This window comes from Glycine soja, chromosome 8 (assembly GCF_004193775.1).
Source record: "Glycine soja cultivar W05 chromosome 8, ASM419377v2, whole genome shotgun sequence".
Taxonomy (NCBI): domain Eukaryota; kingdom Viridiplantae; phylum Streptophyta; class Magnoliopsida; order Fabales; family Fabaceae; genus Glycine; species Glycine soja.
In genome coordinates, this window is record NC_041009.1 from 26618342 (window position 1) to 26640245 (window position 21904).

Here is a 21904-nt window from a genome sequence, read left to right on the forward strand (position 1 = left end):
AGAACTGGATAAGGGAAATTGAGAAAATTTTCCGAGTTATGGCATGTCCGGAGGGGCAAAAGGTTGCTTTTGGTACACATACTCTAGTGGAAGAGGCTGAGTATTGGTGGGAGAATACTCGCCAATGCCTAGAGGCTGAAGGTCAAGATATGACTTGGGATGTCTTCAAGAGAGTGTTTTTGGAGAAATACTTTCCCGAGGATGTTAGGAACAAGAAGGAGATGGAGTTCTTGGAGCTTAAGTAGGGAAGTATGACTGTGGTTGAATATGCAGCCAAGTTTGAGGAGCTGGTGAGGTACTTTCCCCATTATCAAGGGAGAGATGGTGAAAGTTCCAAGTGTGTAAAGTTTATGAATGGCTTACGACCTGAAGTGAAGCAAGCTGTGAATTATCAAGGTGTTCGTCAGTTCCCACTTTTGTTTAATATGTGTCGGATTTGGGATGAAGACTCTCGAGACTAGGCGTCCTATTATAGGAGTACAGTTCCAATATGGAGTACTGCTACTAGGGGATTTGCAGGCGGTAGTGGTAGCAAACCCAATACTTTCTCCACTCATATCATTTGTTACAGATGTGGTAAACCAGGGCACATCTCCTCGAATTATCCTGATATAGGTGTAACATGTTTTAATTGTGGACAAAAGGGACACACTCAAAGAGACTATTCACGACCCAAGAAAGAGCAAAATGGTGGAGGCCCGAATGACCAAACTAGACATCCAAAGGCCATGGGAAGAGTCTTTACCCTTAATGGTGCTGAAGCTTCAAAATCCAAAGATCTAATCCAAGGTAGATGTTTCATAAATGGAATTCCTTTGCTTGTGTTGTTTGATTCTGGTGCCACCCATTCCTTTATATCCTGTTTGTGTGTAGAAAAACTTAAGCTTTTGGTGTCTTCTTTAAATAAAGATCTAGTAGTAGAGACCCCTACTAGTGGTTATGTGTTAACTTCTGATGTGTGTTTGAATTGTCCTGTGGAGATTTCTGGTAGAATATTCTTGATTGATTTGATTTGTTTGCCTTTGAGCCAAATTGATGTTATTCTTGGTATGGACTGGTTATCTTCCAACCATGTCTTGTTGAATTGTTTTGATAAAAGTGTGGTGTTTGATGATTCTGGAGTGAGTAAAGATATGATGTTTATCTCTGCCAACCAAGTTGTGACATCTTTAAAGGAAGATGCTCAAGTGTACATGATCTTGTGTAGCCTAGAAGTAGAGACAAAGGTTTCTATGTGTGACCTCCCTGTTGTCAGAGAGATTCCTGAGGATATATCCGGTCTGCCACCTAAGAGAGAGATAGAGTTTTCCATAGACTTAGTACCTGGTGCTGGACCCATATCCATAGCTCCTTATAGGATGTCTCCTATAGAGTTAGCTGAGCTTAAGAAACAGTTAGAGGAGTTGTTGGATAAGCAGTTTGTTAGGCCTAGTGTATCTCCGTGGGGAGCCCCAGTGTTGCTAGTGAAGAAGAAAGATGGAACCATGAGGTTGTGTGTGGATTATCGCCAGTTGAATAAGGTAACAATTAAGAATAAGTACCCTTTTCCTAGAATAGATGACCTTATGGACCAGCTGGTAGGAGCTTGTGTGTTTAGCAAGATAGACCTTAGGTTGGGTTATCATCAGATCCGACTGAAGTATGAGGATATACCCAAAACTGCTTTTAGGACCCGTTACGGTCACTATGAGTATCTAGTCATGCCCTTTGGTGTGACTAATGCTCCAGGAGTGTTTATGGACTACATGAATAGAGTTTTTCACCCTTACCTTGATAGTTTTGTGGTAGTATTTATAGATGATATTTTGGTATACTCCAAGACTAGAGAGGAGCATGAAGAACATTTGAGGATTGTGTTGCATACCCTTAAGGACCGACAACTCTATGCTAAGTTGTCCAAGTGTGAATTCTGGTTAGAGAAAGTTAGTTTCCTAGGGCATGTGATATCTCAAGGGGGTATAGCTGTGGATCCCTCTAAGATAGAAGCTGTTCTTAAGTGGGAGAGTCCTAAGTCTGTTTTTGAGATTAAGAGTTTTTTGGGCTTAGTAGGATACTACCGGAGATTCATAGAAGGTTTTTCCAAGCTGGCTCTACCTTTGACTAAACTGACTCGTAAGGGTCAAGCTTTTGTGTGGGATACCCAATGTGAGCATAGTTTCCAGATCCTTAAGGAAAGATTGACGACCGCTCCAGTGCTAGTGTTGCCTAACACGAGAGAACCATTTGAGGTGTATTGTGATGCATCAAAGATGGGTTTAGGGGGAGTGTTGATGCAAAATGGCCAAGTGGTGGCATGTGCTTCTAGATAGCTTAAGACTCACGAGAGGAATTATCCCACCCATGATCTAGAGTTGGCTGCTGTAGTTTTTGCCCTTAAGATTTGGAGACATTATTTGTTTGGCTCTAAGTTCGAGGTGTTTAGTGATCATAAGAGCCTTAAATACTTGTTTAGTCAGAAGGAGCTGAACATGAGACAAAGGAGATGGTTAGAGTTTCTTAAGGATTATGATTTTGAGCTTAGTTACCATCCTGGTAAAGCCAATGTAGTGGTTGATGCTTTGAGTAGGAAATCTCTGCATATGTCTGCTTTGATGGTTAGGGAGATGGATCTCCTAGAACAGTTTAGAGACCTTAGTCTTGCATACGAGGTTACTCCTAATAGTGTAAGATTAGGAACTTTGAGGATCACTAGTGAGTTACTAGGTGATATCAAGGAAGGCCAAAAGATTGATCCTTTTCTAAGGACTCAGTTAGGGGTTATAGAGTCAGGAAGGGACAGTAGTTTCAAGGTTGGATCGGATAGAGTTTTGAGACTTCAAGATAGGATTTGTGTTCCCAATGTGCCTCAACTTAGGAAGATGATCTTAGAGGAAGGACATAGGAGTAATTTGAGCGTCCATCCTGGTGCTACCAAGATGTATCAGGATTTAAAGACGATGTTTTGGTGGCCCAACATGAAGAGAGAGGTTAGTGAGTTTGTGTATGCATGCCTAGTCTATCAGAAGGCTAAGATAGAACATCAAAGACCTTCAGGGAAGTTACAACCCTTAGAGATACGTCAGTGGAAGTGGGACAGTATTTCCATGGATTTTTTGGTAGGACTACCTAGAACCCCTAGAGGTTTAGATTCTATCTGGGTTGTTGTTGATAGAGTGACTAAGTCTGCTCACTTCATTCCCATTAATATCAGATTTTCCTTGGAGAAGTTTACCACCTTATATATAAGTGAGATTGTCAGATTACATGGTGTGCCATCTAGCATAGTATCTGATAGAGATCCTAGGCTTACCTTTAGATTTTAGGAAAGCTTGAACAGAGCGTTGGGGACCAAGCTTAGACTAAGTTCAGCCTACCATCCTCAGACTGATGGCCAAACTGAACGGACCATTCAGTCATTGGAGGACCTTTTGAGGGTGTGTGTCTTAGAGCATAAAGGAAGTTGGGAGAATTTTCTTACATTGATAGAGTTCACTTATAACAACAGTTTTCACTCTACCATTGGCATGGCTCCTTATGAAGCTTTGTATGGTAGAAGGTGTAGGACACCCCTATGTTGGTCAGAGCTCGAAGAAGGCCTTACCTTAGGACCAGAAGTGGTACATCAAACCACAAAGAAGGTCAAGTTAATCCAAGAAAAGATGAGGACTGCTCAGAGTAGGCAGAAAAGTTATCATGATAAGAGGAGGAATGATCTGGAATTCGAGGTTGGTGATCATGTATTCTTGAGAGTCACTCCGTGGACTGGGGTTGGTCGAGCATTGAAATCCCGAAAACTAACACCTCGCTTTATTGGTCCATTTCAAATTCTTAAGAGAGTTGGCCCTGTGGCATACCAAATTGCATTACCCCGTCTTTTTCTAATCTTCACAATGTCTTTCATGTGTCTCAACTCCATAAGTATATCCGTGATCCATCCCATGTGATTGAATTGGATGATGTACAAGTGAAGGAGAATTTGACATATGAAACATTGCCTTTGAGGATTGAGGATAGGCAAACAAAACACCTAAGAGGGAAAGAGATTCCGTTGGTCAAGGTGATCTGGGGAGGTGCATCAGGAGAAGATGCCACGTGGGAATTAGAAAGTCAGATGCAAGAAGCTCACCCATCCTTGTTTGAGTAAGGTAAATTTTGAGGACGAAATTTCTAAAAGGGTGGGAGAGTTGTAACACCCTGATATATATATATATATATATTAATAATTATGATTGATGTTTGATTGTATTTGTTGTGTTATTTTATCCGTAATTATTTTCAAGGAGGTTAATTTATTTAATAGAGGGGTGTGGGTAGATAAGGATCTAGCTTCTCAAAGAAGCCACGAGGAAGCTTCTTGAGGAAGCCTCTTAATGAAGCTTCTTGAGGAAGCTACATTAGCTGCCTCGGTAAAAATGCTGCCCAACCTTCATTAACCATTGGATCTTTTCGAAATTTGGTATGTAGCTTCACAAGACACTTGTCCACGATCTGACCGTTGGGCTCTTAGAGAAGATATCTGGAGTGTGCGCGAAGCTTTCGTTCGTTCCCGAGAGCATTTCTCATTTAAGCATTTCAGCCTTTGCTTTCATGTAGCTTAGGAAAAACACCATTTCTTCTTCTTTCTTTCTTCCAAAGCCATTTCTAACGTCCCAAGACTGTCGCAACATGCCCTTTTGCGGGCGAGCGAGGCGAGGCTCACGGGTGCGTTTTCCAAAGGAGGAAAATGCGTGGAGTTGCCACCAATGTTTATTTCTGGAAAACGTCGGAAAAACCAAAGGAAACCGGTCATAAAGAATATTCCAGATTCAGGAGTTGTATTTACGTTTGAGGAAGGTATTAACACCTCTCACGTTTGTCCCAAAGGACAACAACCTTATTTTTAGAATTGTGGAAATTGTGTTACCTTAACTTTTATTATTTTTTTTATTTTTGAGGTCGACAAAAGCGGGGCTCTTGCTCCTACGTACCCTCCATCGAAGAGGAAATCAGACCTACGTAGTTCTTTCTAAGGTTGAATCAAGCGATTCTTTTTACTTGTTTAATTGGATTGGGCTTCTACCAATTCAATTAAATTTATTTCCAACCACACACATCAAATATCCACTTAGTGCATGTGAAATTACAAAACTACCCCTAATACAAAAACTAGTCTAGGTGCCCTAAAATACAAGGGCTGAAAAATCCTATATTTCTAGGGTACCCTACCTACATTATGGAGCCCTAAATACAAGGCCCAAAAATAATGAAACCTTAATATAATATTTACAAAGATAAGTGGGCTCGTACTTAGCCCATGGGCCCGAAATCTACCCTAAGGCTCATAAGAATCCTAGGGCCTTCTCTTGCATCTCTGGCCCAATCTACTTGGAGTTTTCTATCCAATGCCCTTGCGAGGTAGGATTGCATCACTAAACCCCGACCCCTCGTGATAGTCTAGCCTAATCTTGATCAAGCATCATCCTCAGATTCCTCTTGTTGGACTAAACTCGACCAGAACCGCATTAAGACAAACATACAAACAATTAGGTTACCGTACCCCGACCCCTCGTGATAATACGATAAACTAGCCCTATCCTATGAAGTTCTAAGAATTAGACCAGTTTCTATTGTTGAATGATCCTAACAAAGCATGCATCTACGTGATCAAGGAAAAAGCACACTGAAATGACATACTGATAGCACAAAGAACACATAAAACATCATTAAATAGATATACAGGTATTTACATCAAGTACCTACAAGGAAGAACCAACAGAGGATTTAGCTCTCCATATCTGGGAAGCTTCCTTTACAAAAAAAGAAGAGAAAAATGAAGGATTGAATAAATGCATGTAATGGGGATGTCTCCTCCACCTCTAGAACCTCACAATCCATCACAGACTCATCTCATGCTCTCAGGATGGCTTCCTGTTCACTCTCAGTTCTCTGCCAGTCTTCGCATAGCAAAAGCTCTCAAAAATCTCTGGAACTTGGACCTTTCTCTCTCTAGAAATCTCTAAAAATGAAGAAGCTCAAGGAAAAGCCCAAACTCCATCTCCATTTCTGATTTCTGGCGTAAATAGGTGGCCTTGTTAGTGCTTGTGCGCTTAGCGCAAGTCTGGCTCGCTTAGTGAGCATAAGTGAATTTCGGCTTGGCGCTCGTCTTCTTGCTTAGCGAAAGGACTGAATTTCTGAAAAAAATTGCTAAGTTCTATTTCAGTCCTTTACTCAAGAATTTGAAACCCTTATATCTATCATTTAAAAACAAGCTGATATACCCCAATGTAATGATTATGAAGCAAGTTCCACATTATGCAATGCATAAAATAAACATAATAGCAGATATTAAAACTGGGTTGCCTCCCAGGAAGCGCTTCTTTAACGTCATTAGCTTGACGCTTTTACCTCAATGGGCGATTAAATATTGGTCCTCACCTTCAGGACTTCTTCTTCAACCTCCATCAGCTGCAAGCAAACATTATGCTCTGGCATCGGCTTGTTTTCTTCGAAAAGATCAAAATTGATCTTCTGATCTTCAAAACCCATCTCTAGTGTCTTTCTTCCCATATCGATTATGCAGCTTGTCGTTGACATAAAGGGACGTCCCAAAATGACTAGAACCTCATGGTCTTCCTCCATATCCCTGACCACAAAATCAGTTGGAAAGACCATATGTTTCACTCTTACCAAAACATCCTCAATTACCCCGTAAGGTCTTGTGATAGATCGGTCAGCAAGTTGTAAAGTCATTCTCGTGGGCATGATTTCCAACTCTCCTAACCTTCTACACATGGAGAGTGACATTAGGTTGATACTGGCTCCCAAATCAATGAGAGCCTTTCCCATAGTGAACAAGGAATAGTAACACTTCCAGGGTCTTTATGTTTTGGTGGAAGAATTCTCTGTATTACAGCACTGCAGTTGCCTTCCACAACAATATTCTCCTAGTGGATGTATCTGTTTTTCCTTATTAACATATCTTTTAGAAATTTTGAGTAGAGAGGCATTTGTTGCAAAGCTTCCCCAAAAGGCATAGTTAATTCCAGTTTCATAAAAATATCATGGAATCTCACCAGATGATGGTCCTTGTCCTTCTTGGAAGGTACCACAGGATATGGTACTTCTGTATCCTCATTTGAAGCTTTTTCTTTCTTCTTCCCTCTTGCTTTCTCATTTCTACTCTTTTCTTTCCCTTCTTTATTTTTTTCAACTTTTCTTTTTCTTCATTTTCTTTTTCTTTTTCTACCTCTATTTCTTTTCTTTGGTCGTTTATTTCTTTCTCCTCGACCATTATTGGTTTTTCACTCTCCTAATTTGTCACATCTGTTACCTCCTCTTTCTTTTTCTCAGTGCCATCCTTTACAACAATTTGTTTCTCCAAAGCCACCCTATCCTCATCCTAAACTACCAAACATTTATTGTTTCTTATCATCACAACATTGCATTCCTCTTTGGGATTCTTTTTTGTGTTCGCCCCAAAGCTATTGGATGACTTTTCAACTAATTGTTTGGCTAGTTGGCCCACCTGGATCTCAAGGTTCTTCAATGCTGACTCAGTGCTTTTGTGATTTGGCATGGTTACCTGCATGAATTGAGTCAGAGTCTCCTCCAGCTTGATTGTCCTCTGAAAAATGTTAGGCCCTTGTTGAGACGGCCTGTTGGAAGGTCCCCCATGGTCTTTGTTGAATTGATTACCAGGGTGTGATGTCCACTGTCCTTGTTGGTTGTAAGGACCCTGCTGGAAACCTAAGAATCCACCTTGATTGTATCCTTTCCTTTGTTGATTCCCCATGTAGCTAACCTCTTGCGTTTGCTCTTCAAAAGGAATGCAAAGACCGGATTCATGAGTACCACCACATATGGTACAACCTATGACCTAAAAAACAGAAGGCTATAAAGGTTGACCATTAGACAAGTTAGTTGGCAACTTACTCAGGGTTTCTGTCAATATCTCAAGTTGCCTAGAGAGCAACTTATTTTGTGCCAACACAGCTTCTTGTGATGATAACTCTAGTAAACTCTTCTTAGTGGGTTGATGCACTCTATCACATAGAATGGCGTGATCACTGGCATACATGTTTTCAATCAACTCCGTTGCTTCTTTAGGGGTTTCAGTTTTATTTCCCCCTACAAAAGCATCTAACAGCTGCTTAGATTGCGGCCTCAACCAATCTATGAATATGTTAAGCTGGGTTGGCTCAGAGAGTCCATGGGTGAGGGTCTTTCTTATCAAACCTCTAAACCTCTCCAATGCTTCACTTAGGGATTCATCAGGGAACTGATGAAATGATGAAATTGCAGCTTTCCTTTCCGCAGTCTTTGACTCGGGGAAGTATTTCTTCATAAATTTCTCAACAACTTCTTCCCAGGTCTTCAGACTGTTACCCTTAAATGAATAGAGCCACCTCTTGGCTTCTCCTACCAAGGAAAATGAAAATAGGCTGAGTCTGATGGTTTCATCTGGCATGCCTACAATCTTTATAGTGTTACAAATTTCAATGAATGTTTCCAAATGTGCATAGGGGTCCTCATTTGGTAATCCTTGGAATAAGTTCCATTGTATTAAATGAATTAAAGAATAAGGGTAGTTTATGTTGTGAGCTTGGACTTCCAAATGTGCGATGCTAGTAAAGAATTGTGGTACTGAACTGCTTGAGTAGTCCTTAAGGGTAACCGTTTGCTGGTGGTCATCAGCCATGATAACGGCTTCTGGTAAATATGTCACGGATTCCCTTGATGATGGTGAGTCAGATGATGTAGAATAAAAAAAATGAGCTTCTTCCTCTAGAATGGAAGTTATTGTCCTGTCTTGCAGTAGTTTTCTTCTCCTCTCGGCTCTGTTCCTTCTTAACGTAGTTTGAATCTCCAAGTCCAAAGGAACTAAATTTCCTGTGGGAGATCTATTCATATAAAACACTAACAAAAACAACGGTTATCCAGTTCTAGAGGAAACCAACTGTGAATTGAGAGCAAATATTCATAGTTAATCAAAGAATAAAGAATAAACACCTAGGACTGAACTAACTTTCCAAATAGAAAGAAGTTCCTCGGCAACGGCGCCAAAAAATTGGTCGAGCCCGACAAGTGCACCGGATCGCGCAAGTAGTATAAAATGGTAAGAACCTAGTATCAAACTCTCGAGGAACTTGTGTTACTTGGTAAAGCTATATTCAGTGAATAGGTGTCTAGTATGAAAAGATATGTCTAGACTATGAACAGGTATGTAAACTAACTATTAAAAAGGAAAATCACGTGAGTAATGATGTGTAAAGACAAGTAGACAACGTGTTGGTCTTCCTATTAGGTGCCTAATGTTATAAGGATATTCTCTACTTAACAATGCTCGTGTGTTCTATGGTGTCTCCTGAAATGCTAAACCCTGATCCCTCGCGATAGTCTAGCCTAATCCTGATCAAGCATCATCCTCAAATTCCTCTTGTAGGACTAAACTCGACCAGAACCGCATTAAGACAAACATATAAACATATAGGTTATCGTACCCCGATCCCTCATGATAATACGATAAACTAGCCTTGTCCTATCAAGTTCTAAGAATCAGACCAGTTTCCACTGTTGAATGATCCTAACAAAGCATGCATCTACGTGAACAAGGCAAAAACACACTGAAATGACATACTAATAGCACAGAGAACACATAAAACATCATTAAATAGATATACAAGTATTTACATCAAGTATGTACAAGGAAGAACCAACAGAGGATTTAGATCTCCATATTTGGGTAGCTTTCTTTACAACAAAGAGAAGAGAAAAATGAAGGATTGAAGAAATGCAAGTAGTGGGGATGTCTCCTCCACCGCTAGAACCTCACAATCACTCACAGACTCATCTCATGCTCTCAGGATACTGTCATCTTCAAGCTTAGTTCTCTACTAGTCTTCGCACAACAAAAGCTCTCGAAACTCTCTGGAACTTGGACCTTTCTCTCTTTAGAAATCTCTAAAAATGCAGAAGCTCAAGGAATAGCCCAAACTCCATCTCCATTTCTGATTTCAGGCTTAAATAGGTGGCCTTGTTGGTGCTTGCGAGCTTAACGCATGTCTGCCTCGCTTAGCACACATAAGTGAATTTCGGCTTGGCGCTCGTCTTCTCACTTAGCGGATGCATGCAAGTGGAGCACTTAGCAGGATGAGCTCTCGCTTAGCGCGTGTGTCCAGCTCATCCTTCTTCTAGATTCTTCCTCGCACTCAGCCGCAAGAGAGGTGCGCTCAGCGGATGACTTGCTAAGCCAGCAGATTGGCTTAGCGAGCAGATTAAAATCAGCACTTCACAAACTTACCTAATTAACTTGAAATTGAAAGGAAATGATTATTAAATACACAAAATGGGAGTACTAAGTATTTATTACCTATATTTAACAAAAAGTAATTACAACACTACAAAATAACCATAAATGGAGGAGTTAGATACAATTTTCACAGATTTCTTACACAAAAGTTAGTCGTATTCATCAACTAACAACCGTCCCTGCCTCTTTCACAGGAGGAGATCTATCAGGTCCGCCATGTTCTAATCATCCTCAACCTCGTCCTCACCTCCAGGAGCACCGGCGAGTCTAGTCTGATCCTCGGGCCAATCCTCCGGCCATGCTACTGCAACCTCAAACTGCTCCGTAGTAGGCCACGTGTATGGGCTGGAATCCTGGCCCTGCCGGTGGCACGTGTACTGATAGAAAGTCTCATGCAGCCACACCTGATTTTTGGAGTTTGGGAGACCCCTTTAGCTGGTTGCCACAGTATGGGAAATTTTTTTCTACCCCAAATGCATATATAATAATAGTTATTCTGATACCCGGAGCAAAAGTTATGGCCGTTTGAAGTTTTGCTAAAAACAAGTTCCCAAAATTTTTGTCTCTCTCAAATACTGCCACACTAAGTGCTATTGGTATTTTTCACACGAAATATGGATCAAAAGAAGCTACCACACAAAAATTCAGCCAAAAATAAAAACTCTAACTATCAAAACAAAAATCGTTAATTAAATTGCAAAATTTGTCACTAATCACTGTTTAACACTGTTCACAGCAAAACAAAAGGTTGAATCAGTCGCTAAAACAGGGAATGCAATTGAAATGCAAAACAGAACGCTACACAAAATTAGATAACCAAACACTATTATGAACCTTTGGCCCACTACTCCCCGGCAACGACGCCAAATTTGATTTAGGCCGTACCTGTATCAAATAAACATTAAAAATGCAGTATCTAGGAAGTGAGCCTAGGTCGTCTCCCAATGAGCAATGGTCAACCAAACGCTCATAATAGATTGTAATAAAACAGTAACGAATGAGGGAGGGGGGGTTGTTTGTTTTTGTAAATTAAACAACAAGTAAATTTGAATTAGAAAATATCATAATTAAAACATGTTGTTTCCCCTTGATTCACAAGCAAGTCTCTTATCCTAGGTTACGAGGATATATCCTTTATCAGTTCAACCACTTAATCCAACCCTAAATTAAATTACTAAGCGAAATTTAACATAAGGCATTCATTATGTGATTAAGCAACACATACACCAATTAATCATGAACGAAACTGATCATTAAGCATGAACGTAAATTAAGCGCAGAGACAATTAATTAAGCACTAAGCATGCATGGATTAATAGCAACAAATACAAAGTAATTGGTGAAGAGGAAAAACTGAGCAGAATGCAATAGTAATAATAAAACCTCGAAGAGAGTTGTGCTTGATCCTCAAGAGAAAACAACGCAAGAGACTTAGCCTTCCATTAATCAATAGCAAACGGAATTGTAGTAGAAAACGAAGAAAACTAGAATTATTCTCCAAAACAAAAAAAAACTAAAACGAAAGAGAGAGAGAGAGAGAGAGCTTAAAACTAGAACCTTGGTATTGTTCTATAGTTCTCAACCCCCAAAGCTTACAAATCTGTTTTAAGTCCAAGCCCATAAATAAAATAAAATCTAGATAAGATCTAGATAAAATAATATCTAGATGTGATAAAATCTAGATATGATAAGATAAAATCTAGATGAAATAAAATTTAGATAAGATAAGATTTGGTAGAATAAAATTGTCTGCTCTCTTCAAGTCCAAGCCCAATTCCGGATTCAAGCCCAATTACTTACAATTCTCCTGAAATTAAATTAAAAACACAAAATTAATCCAGTAGGCCCAAATGATAAAACTACATAATTAATTTGACAATTAAGGCTAATCAATAATTAAAATGGTGACAAAAAGGGTTAAGAAATATGAGAAAATGATGACACATCAGTGAGGCAAATGACCATCCAGAATATGCAATTTCAGCAAGAGACAAGAGCCTCCATTCAGAGTCTGACAAATCAGATGGGGCAGATGGCTACTCAGTTGAACCAAGCTTAGTCCCAAAATTCTGACAAATTGCCTTCACAAACTATGTAGAATCCAAGAAATGCGAGTGCCATCACCTTGAGGTCTGGAAAGCAAACTGAAGTGCCTCCACCAGTAGCAGCACTTGCACCTGAACCTGTCAAGCTTCATTCTACACCTGAAAAAGAGGATGAGATAGTTGCACAAAAGAGAAAGCTTCCTAAAGAAAATTTTCATGCAGGTGGACCTTCTTCTAGTAATTCTGACTTGCAGCAGCCTCTTATCCCTCTTCCATTCCCAACTAGAGCAATTCCAAACAAAAAAATGGAAGAAGCGGAAAAGGAGATTTTGGATACCTTCAGGAAAGTAGAGGTGAACATACCTCTGCTAGACGCCATCAAGTAGATTCCAAGATATGCCAAGTTTCTAAAGGAGTTGTGCACCCACAAAAGGAAGCTCAAAGGCAATGAAAGGATTAGCATGGGTAGAAATGTGTCAGCATTGATAGGTAAATTTGTTCCTCACATTCCTGAGAAATGTAAGGACCCCGGTACTTTCTGTATACCTTGCATTATTGGGAACAGTAAATTTGAGAATGCCATGCTAGATCTAGGAGCATCAGTTAGTCTCATGCCTCTGTCCATTTTCAATTCTTTATCTCTTGGACCTTTGCAATCTACAGATGTGGTGATTCATTTGGCAAATAGAAGTGTTGCTTACCCCGTAGGTTTCATAGAGGATGTGCTGGTTCAGGTTGGTGAACTTATTTTTCCTATTGATTTTTATGTTCTTAATATGGAAGAGGGATTTTCCCATGGTTCAGTTCCAATTATTTTAGGCAGGCCATTTATGAAAATAGCCCAAACCAAGATAGATGTTTATGCTGGCACATTGTCTATGGAATTTGGTGATATTGTTGTTCATTTTAACATTCTTGATGCCATGAAACATCCATCTGAGGATCATTCTATTTTTCGTGCTGAGATAATTGATCAAATTGTTGATGATTATATGTTTGATTTTGATTCTGTTCTTAATGGTAGGAAACATCCATTTTTATCTGATCTACATACTTGTCATTCCTTATGCATTAAATATGAATCTGAGTTTGAATTTGATCTTGTATCTGATTTTTATGCTAAGAGTGAAATTGAATTTGAGTCTGGTGTTGTACCTCTTGATGTTGATATTTTAGAGTCAGAATGCACTAACCATGTTGCAGGAAGTACATATACTTATGACTTGCTTTATGCGGTACAGGCTGAGGAACCTTCTTCTTCTCCTACCCTGGTTCCTCCCACTGTTCAGCCACCACCCACACCAGAGTTGAAGCCCTTACCAGCAACCCTCAAGTATGCTTACTTGGAGGATAAATTTCTAGTGATCATCTTTGCCTCCCTTGATGCTGAGCAAGAGGAGAATTTGTTGCTAGTGCTCAAGAAGCACAAGAAGGCCATTGGATGGACTTTAGCAGACATTCCTGGTATAAGCCCATCTACCTACATGCATAGGATACTTTTAGAGGATGGAGCTAAGCCAGTGAGGCAGCCACAGCGGCGACTCAACCCCGTCATTCAAGATGTGGTGAAAAAGGAAGTGACCTAGCTCTTACAAGCTGGAATCATCTACCCCATTTCTGACAACCAGTGGGTGAGTCCAATCCAAGTGGTTCCTAAGAAGAAAGGCCTCACAGTGATTAAGAATGAAAGATCCCCACAAGAGTGCAGAACAGCTGGCGAGTCTGCATTGATTATAGGAGGCTGAACCAGGTAATCAGGAAAGATCATTTTCCTCTGCCATTCATTGATCAAATGCTTGAGCACTTGGCAGGTAAGTCTCATTACTGTTTTCTTGATGGTTTTTCTGGTTATTTACAAATTCATATTGCTCCTGAGGATCAAGAAAAGACCACATTCCCTTGTCCCTTTGGTAGTTTTGCCTATAGGAGGAAGCCCTTTGGCCTATGCAACGCCCCTGGTACCTTCCAGCAGTGTATGCTTAGCATTTTCAGTGACTTTTTATAGAGTTGCATAGAGGTGTTTATGGATGATTTTACTGTTTATGGATCCTTTTTTGATACATGTTTGGATAGTGTGGATAGAGTTCTTAGTAGATGCATTAAAACTAACCTTGTGCTTAATTTTGAAAAATGTCACTTCATGGTAGAACAAGGTATAGTTTTAGGGCATATCATTTCCAGTAGGGGCATAGAGGTAGACCCTGCAAAAACAAATGTTATTTCACAATTTCCTTACCCCTCTTGTGTGCAAGAGGTTCGTTCTCTTCTTGGTCATTCAAGATTTTATAGGCGCTTTATCAAGGATTTTAGCAAAGTGGCCCTTCCACTATACAATCTGCTGCAAAAAGAGGTGGATTTTGATTTTGATGACCGATGCAAAAAGGCTTTTGATTGCCTCAAGCGTGCGGTGACTACCACCCCTATCATTCAGGCACCTGATTGGACAGCCCCATTTGAGCTAATGTGCGATGCATCCAATTACGCATTGGGGGCTATCCTTGCTCAAACGATTGATGAGCTGCCTCGGGTGATCAACTATGCTTCCAGAACTTTGGATGCTGCTCAAGTAAATTACACTACCATAGAGAAGGAGCTATTAGCGATAGTTTTTGCTCTTGACAAATTTTGTTCATATTTACTTGGCACTCGTGTTATTGTTTATACTGACCAAGCAGCTCTGAAGTACCTATTGAAGAAGGCTGAATCAAAGCCTAGATTAATCAGGTGGATGCTTTGGCTCCAAGAGTTTGATTTGGAGATCCGCGATCGGAGCGGTGCACAGAACCTCGTGGCTGACCATCTGAGTAGGATTGAGCGTGCGTCTGAGGACTCACCCATTTGGGATGATTTTCTGGATGACCTTTTGTACATTCTGTATAGTATCTCTGATTCCTTCCCCACTCCCTGGTTTGCTAATATTGTGAATTATTTGGTTGCTTATGTTTTTCCTCCCTTAGCATCTAAAGCTCAAAATGATAAAATTAAGAGTGAGGTGTTTGATGTTTGGGGTATAGATTTTTATGGGGCCTTTCCCTGTCTCTTTTGGTTTTGTTTATATTCTCCTTGTTGTTGATTATGTTTCAAAATGGGTGGAAGCCAAACCCACCAGAACTAACGATGCTAAGGCTGTTGTAGATTTTGTTAGATCTAATATGTTTTGTAAGTTTGGAGTCCCTATAGCCATCGTTAGTGATTAGGGAACCCATTTTTGTAACAGATCCATGTATTCCTTACTCAAAAAGTATGGGGTCGTGCACAGAATTTCCACACCTTACCACCCCCAAACTAATGGGCAGGCTGAGATTTCAAACAGGGAGATAAAAAGGATCTTAGAGAAGATTGTGCAACCGAACAGAAAGGATTGGAGCACCAGGTTGGATGATGCTCTTTGGGCACATAGGACTACCTACAAAGCACCCATAGGAATGTCGCCTTATCGGGTTGTCTTCGGCAAGGCATTCCATCTTCCTCTAGAGATAGAGCACAAAGCCTACTAGGCTATAAAGACCTGTAACTTCTCTATTGATCAAGCTGGAGAGGAAAGGAAGTTGCAACTAAGTGAGCTAGATGAGATTCGTTTAGAAGCCTATGAGAATTCCAAATTCTACAAGGAGAAGACCAAGATGTTCCATGATAGTTTGATAGCTAAGAAGAACTTCGTGGTTAGATAGAAAGTTTTATTGTATAACTCTAGGCTCGGACTCATGAGTGGTAAGTTGAGGTCAAAGTGGATTGGTCCTTTTGTGGTGACTAATGTTTTTCCTTATGGTATAGTTAAGATCAAAAGTGAATCCACAGATAAGAACTTCAAGGTCAATGGACACCGACTGAAACCATTCCTCACAAATCCCTCCTTAGTGGATGTAGTGGTGGAGGAGACCTCCTTACTTCACCCTACTTCTCTTCCGCCATGACTTAGGGAGTTTTTTTTTTCTGTCTCCTTCTTTACTTTTATTGCACTTGTCCTATTTTATTGATTTTTTTTATTGCTCTTGATCTTGTGATTGTGCTACATTGAGGAAAATGTGTTGTTTAAGTGTGGGGGGGGGGGGGGAGATTGTTCTTTAATTTTGTTGATTTTGTTGGGTATTCTAGATTAATTTTCTGGGTTTTCTAGTTTAATTTTTTTAGGTTTTCTAGGTTAATTTTGTTATTTTGGTTTTATTTTTTGTGTACAACATTGCATGATTCTCTTTGAATTATATAGGTTATGTACAGGTAATGGGCAATTGTTTTTGAAATAGGAGTTTCTTGTCATTTTGTGAATTGAAATCCTTGTTTTTCTCTGCATGTCAAGTTAGTTTTGAAAGTTTGAATTGGAAGTGATAGATTTACCCTTGGTGAGAATTTGAGCAATCATCATCTATTTTATTCGGTGTGTTTTATCCCATTGGTTGCTTGCACAATAGCCTTGGCTTGACTCTTGTTGATACTTCTTGCTTCACATGCATGTTGGGAGATGATTTAGGCATTTTGTTCTTATAAGCCTCTAGCCAAATGAGCCTACCTTGAATTAATTCCTTTGATAGCCCCTTTGAGCCTATGTTCCTTTTTCTTTGTTTTGAAGCTCATTACAAGCCTTAAGTGAAAAACCATGATATTACCCTACCTTTAAGGAATTTTGGAGCTTAGGAATTGTTTTGGGAATAAGTGTGTGGGGGGGGGGGGGGGGGGAGGTATGTTTCATTGGATGACATGTTTTTGTTGGCCATGCTTGATGATGTATTTTGGCCATGCTTGATGTATATACATATATTGCCTAATTGTTGCTTTATTATTCAATTGCTTTCAATTGCTACTGTTCAAGTAAAAAAAAAAACAAAAATAAAATAGAAAAAGAATGAAGTTGAATACATGAGGTCTTGGTTTGAAGACTTGGATTGGTTTGAGGACTTGGTTGACTTTGTTTTGTGTTTACTTTTTATGCTTAATTTTTAATTTTGGTTTTGGGGTTTACTACTTTTTCTTAATTCTCACTTATTCCCCATTGCTCCTATATTCCTTTGGGTTTTAGCTACTTATCCCTTACTTTCCTCTACCTTGTCCTTGGCCCCATTACAACCTTAAAACACCTTTTGATCCTCATATGAATGTGTTTGTGGTGTGGTTGTCAATTTTAGAGTCTTGCCAAGTCTATGTGGTGTTTGTTTTCATGGGTGCTTTGAGAGTAAACAATAGCCTAGACACTTGAGAGATAGAGTGCATATCTTATGAGGCTTTATCACTTTTCATTCTTGAGCTGATTGACTATCTTGCCATGTTTGAGATTCTTGGATGATTTTCATGACTGTCTTGATTCTTTAACTCTCTACGTGTTGGATGTTGCCTATTCCTTTCATTCCTTGAGATTCATTGAGAAATATGTAATTGTTTTTGTGTTTGTTTGTTTCTCTTTAATGTCTCTGGATTTATTCCTTGCTTTGCTTTTTGATTTTTCCCAGGAGTGCAAAAGGCTAAGTGTGGGGGGATTTGATGTGTCATTATTTTCTCCTATTTCTTAACCCTTTTTGTCACCATTTTAATTACTGATTAGCCTTAATTGTCAAATTAATTATGCAGTTTTATCATTTGGGCCTACTTGACTAATTTTGTGTTTTTAATTTAACTTCAGGAGAATTATAAGCAATTGGGCTTGAATCAAAAATTGGGCTTGGACTTGAAGAGAGCAGACAATTTTATTTTATCAAATCTTATCTTATCCAGATTTTATTTCATCTAGATTTTATTTCGTCCAGATTTTATTTCATCCAATCTTATCTTATCTTGTCCAGATTTTATTTTATTTCATTTATGGGCTTGGACTTAGAATAGATTTGTAAGCTTTGGGGCTGAGGACATATATAACAGCACCAGGGTTTTAGTTGAGGAGTTTTTGGGAGAGGAGAATAATTCTAGGATTTTAGAATTCCAGTTTTTACTGTTCATGCGCACTGTTCACGTAGAATAAAATTCATTTTCTGCAATTTCATTTCAGCTTCAATCTACAATTTCGTTTTCTACTGATTAATGGAAGGCTAAGTCTCCAGCGTTGTTTTCTCTTGAGGATCAAGCACATCTCTCTTTGAGGTTTTGTTATTACTATTGAATTCTAATCAGTTTTTCCTCTTCACCAATTACTATGTATTTGTTTCTATTAATCCATGCATGCTTAGTGCTTGATTAATTGTCTCTGCGCTTAATTTACGTTCATGCTTAATGATCAGTTTCGTTCATGATTAATTGGTGTATGTGTTGCTTAATCACATAATGACAGCCTTATGTTAATTTTTGCTTACTAATTTAATTCAGGGTTGGATTAAGTGGTTGAACTGATTAATGATAAATTCTCGTAACCTAGGATAAGAGACTTGCTTCTGAATCAAAGGGAAACAACATGTTTTAATTCTGTTATTTTCTAATTCAAATTTGCTTGCTGTTTAATTTACAAAAACAAACAACCCCTCCCCCAATTCGTTACTGTTTTATTACTATCTGTTATGATGTTTGGTAGACCATTGCTCATTGGGAGACGACCTAGGATCACTTCCTAGATACCGCATTAATGTTTATTTGATTCGGGTACGACCTCGATCACCCACTCAACGATTCATCTGGAAACTAGTGGAAGGAAGAGATGGCAACTTTGCCTTCTACAGTCTTCGATTCAGGGAAGTACTTCTTCAAGAACTTTTCTACTACTTCATCCCATGACTTCATACTGTTTCCTTTAAAAGAACGAAGCCATCTCTTAGCTTCTCCAGCTAAAGAAAATGAGAACAGACTCAACCTGATTGCATCCAAAGGCACACCGGCCAGCTTGATAGTATTGCATATCTCTATATAGGTAGCCAGGTGAGCATAAGGGTCTTCATTGGGTAGACCATGGAACAGATTATCTTGAATTAGCTGTATCAAAGAAGGAGGATATGTAATTGTCTGAGCTTGAACTTCTGGCTGTGCAATACTAGTGAAGAATTATGGCATAGTAGAACTCGAATAATCCTCCAGGGTTACTCTTCTTGGCTCTTCAGCCATGATTAGGTCTTCAACAGGTTTTATATGAGAATGCCTGTCGCAACCTACCCTTTTGCGGGCGAGTGAGGCGAGGCTCACAGGTGCGTCTTTCATGGGAGGAAAATACATGGAGTCGCCACCAACGTTTATTGAAACGAAAACGTTAGAAAAACCAAAGGAAACTGGTCATAAAGAATATTGCAGATTCGAGAGTTATCTTTACACATTAGGAAGGTATTAGCACCTCTCACGTTTGTCCCAAAGGACAACAGCCTTAGATTAGAGTTGTGTGAAATCATGTATCTAAATTTTTTGTCTTTTTTTTATTTATTTTTTGAGGTCGACAAAAGCGGGGCTTTTGCTCCTACGTACCCTCCATCGAAGAGGAAATCAAACCTACGTAGTTCTTTCGAAAGGTAGTAAAATGATGTGTTGATTTTTTATGCTTTTGAACGGTCCATGTTAACCGATAAAAGAAAAGAGGACCGTTCTAAGGCGTTGGACCTTAAAACGGTTTTCAGTGATTTTTGCGGACAAAGCTTGATTTTGTGAGTTGATTTTAGCCTTAGTTTCACTTTGGTTATTAGTCAATTGATCCAAGAAAACTTCCAAAGAAAAACGTCTGATTGATTCTTTTTATTATTTTATTCAAAGATATTTTGATTATTTTATTATTATTTTGCTCTTTTTGGTTTAACCGAGGTTACAACATGAACGATCGGTTAGATTTTACTTTAACAGTGATTAAACAAGATTACAACACAAATGATCGATTGAAATTCATTTTATCATTTATTAGGTGAGAAAACGACTTAAACGATCGGTTAAAGCTTGTTAAAAACGGAAGAAAAAGAAACTGATATTGAACGAAATAAAGATGAGAGCCAAAAAACAAGAAATGAATTAAAAGTCTTGGATTTGGAAACTTAGCCGTTGAAGAATGAAGAGCGGACGAAGAACGGAGGAAAACCTCCAAGGATTTGCTTACGGAAACCTCTCGGAAGCGTTACGGAAGCACCTCGCCTTGGATTTTCTTCACGGAAACAATTTTTTTCACCCAAAACAGCTGAAATGCATAGCCAAGGGAATCAGAGACCCTTAGAACAACCCCCTTTTGCCTTTTTATAGGAAAAAAGGGGAGGAGGTTGCCGCCCAGCTCACCCAGGCGAGCTGGGATGCTTCCTCCAGAAGCAATCCAACTTCGAAAAATAGTTAGGAAGGCTCAATTCAAAATTTCAAAATTGCTATTTGCACCCCCCATTTTGATAAGTTCACCCCCTTCTTTCATAATTTACGAAAAAGTTACGGAAGCCTATAGGACTTGATTTTATTTTTTTTTTCTCTTCCTTCTCACCCATATTAAATGAAATATGCTTATTTAGGATTATGGGAATTTTACGGAAGCATTACGGGTGTCCCGAAAGCCCATTTTTTAACAAAACGGGGGAGGTGGTTGCCACCTAGCTCGCCCAGGCGAGCTAGGTTGCTTCCACCTTAAGCAAGAAAATGCCCATAAAATTAATATTTGCTCCCCCCATTTTACTAAATACACCCCCCTTTGCCCCTTTTTTGCTGATTCTTTTTCCGTAACATTACAGAACCTCACGAATTACGTAACGATACTTGTTTTCTTTTCGTAATGTCACGAAACTTTACGGATTACGCAACCATCCCCTCTTCGCCTTCTGGAATGTTACGAAACTTTACGGATTGCACAATAATGTTTCCTTTCGACTCCTCACATGTCGCGGAACTTCACGGATTGCTTAATGATGGGTGTCAAGTTCCTCGAAGCGGTCAAGCGAAGGTTGCATGCCATCAAACAATTGTCCCCGGACAAAATTAGGGTATGACAGTTGCCCCTCTTTACTTACCTTTTATCGGAGATAGGAGGAAAGTAAAGATAAGACACTGATTTCGTCAGTCTTAGCCTTTTCCGTAATTAATCTATGATGATTCTCGAAGGCCATCCTTTGCTCATCATGGGGATTTAATTGATCTCAATCACAATAGTTCCAACCAAAAAAATTTGAAATAATTGACTCTTGTCTCTCCTTCTTCTTTCTATGCACAACACAAAACAAAACAAACAAAAAAATAACATAATATACACGTATACACATGTTTGGTGAAGGAACCGATTGGGAAAATAACAAAAAATCGTATTTTCCCCTCACCGGAGGCTCCGTACTTGATAACGAAGGATGCACGAACAACACTAGGCAATCAATTCATGGGGCTCTGGACTCGATGGTGGAGGATGCATGAATGGCAATCAATTCATGGGGCTCCAAATAAGATTTGATGGTGGAGGATGCACTAACAGCACTTGGCAATCAATTCGTGGGGCTCCGGACTCGATGGTGGAGGATGCATGAACGACAATCAATTCATGGGGCTCCGAATAAGATTTGATGGTGGAGGATGCACGAACAGCGCTAGGCAATCAATTCGTGGGGCTCCAAACTCGATGGTGGAGGATGCATGAACGACAATCAATTCATGGGGCTCCGAATGAGATTTGATGGTGGAGGATGCACGAACAACGCTAGGCAATCAATTCGTGGGGCTCCGGACTCGACGGTGGAGGATGCATGAA

At 39.5% G+C, this 21904-nt stretch overlaps 1 protein-coding gene across 1 annotated transcript; it reads left to right on the plus strand.

The window, feature by feature from the left end:
- Window positions 1-3503: 3503 nt before the first annotated feature.
- LOC114424065 lies at window positions 3504-4123 on the plus strand. Its single transcript, XM_028390935.1, has 2 exons — window positions 3504-3746; window positions 3899-4123. Exons 1-2 carry the CDS (start codon window positions 3504-3506, stop codon window positions 4121-4123), a joined length of 468 nt encoding a protein of 155 aa, XP_028246736.1.
- The last annotated feature ends 17781 nt before the right edge of the window (window positions 4124-21904 follow it).

Excerpts from the sequence above, each read along its gene's own strand:
- LOC114424065 (XM_028390935.1), top strand. The coding sequence starts at position 3,504 with ATGGCTCCTTATGAAGCTTTGTATGGTAGAAGGTGTAGGACACCCCTA. Across the intron at positions 3,747-3,898 it reads GAGTCACTCCGTGGACTGGG|TATATCCGTGATCCATCCCA; the intron begins GTTGGTCGAGCA and ends CAACTCCATAAG.